This window comes from Mesocricetus auratus, unplaced genomic scaffold (assembly GCF_017639785.1).
Source record: "Mesocricetus auratus isolate SY011 unplaced genomic scaffold, BCM_Maur_2.0 contig_4399_pilon_obj, whole genome shotgun sequence".
Classification (NCBI taxonomy): Eukaryota; Metazoa; Chordata; class Mammalia; order Rodentia; family Cricetidae; genus Mesocricetus; species Mesocricetus auratus.
In genome coordinates, this window is record NW_024434069.1 from 1 (window position 1) to 5,493 (window position 5,493).

General features: G+C 44.8%; 1 protein-coding gene across 1 annotated transcript; it reads right to left on the minus strand.

Moving 5' to 3' along the window:
* Positions 1–270: 270 nt before the first annotated feature.
* On the minus strand, positions 271–1,359 carry LOC101834082 (speckle-type POZ protein-like). The gene is given in 1 exon segment (XM_040741231.1): positions 271–1,359. A coding segment is annotated over 1 exon segment (1,089 nt).
* Between the last annotated feature and the right edge of the window lie 4,134 nt (positions 1,360–5,493).

Consider the following 5,493-nt stretch of genomic DNA (forward strand, 5'->3'; position numbering starts at 1 on the left):
CCAATCCCACTGATTACCCAGTATCAGACTCAATGCAGTGAAAGCAAACTAGTACAGCATCTGGGTAGAGAATCCCAGAATGCAGTGCAATCCCTAACCTAAACTGCAATTCAACTCATTTCCAGGGGTATTAAATGCCTGAGCCCCCATGCTGTCTTTCTGTAGGTTCTCTGAAAATGCTACAGTGTCCCACAATCTACCCAGGTGTCCTTGGAAACAATGCTGGCTGCCGCTTATTAAATGCACCTTTAGGTCAGAGCTGAGAGGATCTTAAGATTGTTTGAGGTGTATGGGAGGGGGCTCCAGTAAAGAGCAGTGAGCAGAAGCCAGGGAGCTGTATGCTTCAGCCAGCAAGTGGGGATATGAGCCCACCATCGTCTTCCAGCTTGAAGTCTCAGAGATTTCAGAAGCCTGAGATGTAATGAAATTCAGTGCCTGGGTTTTCAGCTGCCCTGCACTGTGGAGGTCAGCTAGGAAGAGAGTGTGGGCAGCAGTCTCCACGGAGAGGTCCTTGCAGAGGGCATCCTCGCACATGACCTTCAAACGCTCCAGGCCATACTTGTCGGCAGCTGCTAGCAGAACATCTGCCATGCTGTGGAGATCCGGTGCCTTCCCTGTGTAAATGAAGCCCATCATTGCCCTGAAGCCTTGAGGCTCCAGATCGTGGATCTCAATGCGGTTTGTTCTGCTCTCCTCCATGTCATGTCCAAACATGGCTCTGAAAACTGGAGAGTGAGCTGCTAAGATGGCCTTGTGAGCCCGGAATTCCTGGCCAGCTACCACCAGGCAGCAGTCTGTGAAGAAGGAATTCTCCCACAGCTCTCCTAGTTCATCTGCCAGAGTGCACCTTGGAACCTGGATCCCTGGCATCTTGGTCTCGTCAGAGAAGCCGAAGGAGGTTTGCACAACAGTCACCTTGCATCGTAGGCTGAATTCATTGTCTTCGAGCAGCCAAGGCTCCTGGGCCAAGAGGAAATCTCGAAGGATGAACTTTCTGAATCCCCACTGTTGATTTTCTAGGAACCTGAAGAATCTTGGGCTCTTCATGCCTTGTGTTTCCTCTCCTTCTGAATCGATGATCCAAAACTGGAACTTTACCTACACTGGTCTCCTTGGGCAGCTGAACAATGTTAGGTAAATTGACAAGTAGCCCTCACTCTCTTCATCCACCTCATTCGGGTGTATTTTCAAACTCCATCTGGTTTTGTCTCTGGCTCCTGAGGAGAAGGTTGGGCTTTCAATGGCTTCCCTCATTTCCCGCAGGATAGAACAGAAGTTACTGATGGTCCAACTGTAGGTGAATTTCTGGAAACTGAATTCTTTGAGGCCCCAGCTCTCGGTTGCCAGGTCACCTGACATATCTGCTTGTGGCAGTTTGACAGTTAACCTGGCTTCAGAATGAATAGGTAGGGCATATTCTTCTTCAACCTAGAAGTCACAATTACAGATACCTGTAGCATAAAAAATAAAACACCAGAGACTGACATTGGGGCTCAAGCTTCAATCTGTACGTCAGGCACGCAAAGCAGACAAGCCACTAGCTCTTGCGTCTACTTCAGGCTCTCCCCAAGCATTACACTGCGGCCTCCTCTCAGCCTAACTGGAGATAATCTTGAGCCTAACTACTGAAAGACACCGCTACTATCGTTTATATAACTCTATTGCTGGGATCAAGAGCATGAGCTCTGTTACTGTTTTATACTGGTTCAATCTAGTGTGGCCCTGGGTAGATTTGAACATAAAGTTTTCCACCTGCTTTTGTCCTGAGAGTCCTCGGAGGAAACAAGTCTGCCTGGCTTCACAGGCTAAGCAGTATGGTTGTTTTGCTCCTTTGATCATCAGTGACTTGAGAAATGGTAAACTATGTATCATCGAAGACATATTATTAGAATTTTGTTTTCTGCTTTCCTCTGCATCCCCAACTCTTTGGGGATGGAGACTTGGGTCTCGCTTAAATTTTCTATCTAGATTGAGAAAAGACAGATTGAGCTTCTAGGGATAGCTACAATCTCACCACCACACTGTTTCCTTTTCTCGACTGAATCTTAGGTCAATAGGTAACTACTTTTGACAATTTTACTCAACTCTTGGATGGTTTGGAGCATTTTATGCCCTCGTATCAAAAAGAATGTTATACCAGGCTTCCCTAGAGAAACAGAACAGATAGAAAGAAACTCTGACCATATGAAGAAAGGGGATGACTTAGGGCTGTAGGCTTGATAACCTCACAGTATCCAGCTATTAAGAGAAAGTGCAAGACCTCAGTACTTACTCATTCCAGAAGGTGGGGCATCTCCGTTGATCTTCAGTATATTCAAGAAGTCAGGAGAAGTAGTCGCTATTGCCACTGAAGGGACAGACTTGCTACAAGGCACGGGCCAGCTGGCAAAGAGCAAGACCTTCCTGGATCCACACCCCTTTATAGTCTCTGAACAGAGGATATGGCCTGTTTACGGAACAAGGTCTGGATTAAGGGTGTGTTTGTCTTCTCGCCTCCAGATCAGGATTAGATCTATGTTTCCCTGTAACTCCAAGGTTCCATTTGGAATTGGATCTACATACCACAACTGAAGCAGTGCTCTCCATGTTTAGATGTTAGTTTATTACAGACAAATCAGATCACAGAAAAAGAGTAACCATGAGAAGTATAGTTTGCTTCTTGTGTCACATGAAGATCCTAAATTCTACTCATTCAGTCATGGGGACTGAGTAGATTCTGTCTGTAAATACCTTATATTTTGTTTGTTTGGTATTTTTCTGCAAACTGTGTTGATTTTATCATTTGTAGAAGTTTAAAATAAAGTAATTGTACTTACTGATCCCGGGTCAGTCTCTATCCCACAGTAATGCACACATTCCACCCACCCAACCTCCAATCCACCCTTCAGAAAGGGGAGTTACCACAGGGGTGTTAAGAGAAGCTTTTTCTTTTGCTTGCTGCTTTGGTTTATCTCCCGCCAGTCGCCTGGGCTCTGCCGCGCCAGCCTGGTTCTAGATCCATATGAGTCCCAAATAAACACACAGGAGGCTATATTAATTATGAAGCTGTTGGCCTTGTTTGTCTCTTACTGGCTAGCTCTGCCTTAAGTAATTACCCCATAATTGTTATTCTAAGTATGTTTCTTACCTCAGAATAGTTCCCGGCGTCCTACCCCCATGGCGTCACATGTTGACTCTCTTGTGTTTTCTCCTTCCCACCTATCTAGATTACTATAGGCTCAACAGTACTTTATTGACAAATAACAGGCAAATAACAGGACTTCCCCAACAAGGGGAAATCAACAAATGCCCTGACATTAATGGAAGCAGACCAAAGACACGCCCCCAAGTATGTAGGGTGAGCAAGGTATGTCTTCACAGGAAATGGGCACTCAACAGCCATTTCATGCCGTAGGGATAAATCCTGGTTCCCTGTGTGGTGGACGCAACAACTGCCCAAACCACACAATGGTCATACACATTCCTAGGGACTAGTTCAGTGTTGTGCAGGTTTGCGAGGTGTCAGTCTGGACTCGGGGACATCCCACTTGATTCTTGCTTTGCTCAGCTCTTTATGACACAGCGACCTGGCCACTCTGCTCATATTATCACACCTCCTGCTGCAAGACTGTAGTCCATGGGTTGGGGCAGGTCTTAGCTATGGATCTCTTCATCTTCCTTTGTTAGTTAATGGATGAAAGTTCTATGATGAAACCTAAGGTAGTCATCAACGTGCTTGCACGGCAAGTGCCACTAAGTTGTCCTCTCCACTGTGACTCAGAGTTTAAGCATTGCTCATGCTTGTGGATTATTGGGAATTTCCTTAGAGCCAGATTTCCGGCTAAACCAACAAATGCTCTCTCCATCAAAGTCTCCCTTTCCTTGCTCAGTTCCCCTGTGGACACCCCAACTTGACCATCCAAGACCCTCGTGCTATCCTTCTACCTTCTCCAATCTAACAACAACCTCATCCTTCACTGCTGTTCCAAACATACACGGGAGACCTTGTCTGTTTCCATTTTGGGGGCATGGGAGAATCCATGCATTTAATTATTAGGGCTCTTCGTGTTTTTTGGACTCTCTGAAGTTGTAAAGTGTAGGCTGACTATCCTCTGCTTTATGTCGAATATCTACTTATGTTTGAGTACATGCGATACAGAGCTAAACAGGGAATTCTGAATAGTACAGGCTCTAGTGTCCAAAAGGCATAGGAGATCTGCTCCATATCATTAGCCATCAGGGAAATGAAAATCAAACCTCTTCTAAGATGTCATTTTTACTGGTCAGAATGGCTAAGATCAAAACCATTAATGACAATTTATCCTGGAGAGGAAATACTGTAAGGGGAACACTATTTTTGCTGGTTCCAACTTGTAAGCCACTGGGGAAATATGGGAGTCCATTTCTCAAAATGTTGGGTATCAATCTACAACAAAGCACAGCATAACCACTCTTGGGCATATAACCAAATGATACACAACCATACCACATGGACATTCGACCTATCACCTATGCTCACAGAGTATTATTTCCAATATCCAGAACCTGAAACCAACCTAGCTGACCCTCCCCTGAAAACTGGATAAAGAAAATGTGGTACATATAAACAATGGGGTACGACTCAGGGGGGGAATACAATGACATCGTGAATTTGCAGTCACATGGATGGATTTAGAAGACAACAATCCTGAGTGGGGTAACAGCAACACAGAACAACAAACAAGTCACATTTTATATTTTAACGGGTGTTTTCTCTCCTCTCCAAATATTGAGCTCCCATGCTTACTCTGTAGTACTGTTTAAATGAGACAGTTTTCTCTTGTATATCAGAATGTGTTCAGTAGTTACAGAAGGAAAGTTGTTCTGATGGCTCCTCTTCAAATGTGATCAGTAAAATGCTCCCCATACCTCTCCAGTTCATGATGTCTGAAGGGACTCATTAGCAAGGATGAAAGGGAACTACCTCCACTCATTGTTTTCCAGCCTAGGTCTCCTGAAAGTCTGGCCCTGATGCTTCTCCCACACTCCATACAGGATAAATAAATCAACTGGTTAGGAGCCCTGAAAAGTTGCTTCCTCTGTAATGCCCCAATTACAGTTGCATAATTAGTAACACCTGAGACTATTCTGTGTTGCAAGTTCCCCTTTTCTCAAGAGTGTCAATTGAAAGGAAGCTAGGCTATCACTGCATGGCCCCTCATTTGTCAGAAAAGTGTTCTAACTTGTGGTCCTAAGCTTGATGCTTGAGAGTTGGAGCAGCCTCTCCAAGGGTAACTGGGAGACAGAGAGGCAGAAAGCAGCGACACTTTTCTCATAGTTATGTCAAAAGCGCCATTGGTGTTGCTTTTATTTTGGGTAGGTGATGCTCTGCCTGACTCAATGGAGACAAAGCATTCATGTCCCCATAGGATGAGGTTCACTTCTGGAACTACATGAGAGTCCACATAACAGAGAAAATCACTTGTCATGTGGCAGAATCTTACAGTAAAAATACACATGTAGTAGAGATAGTTA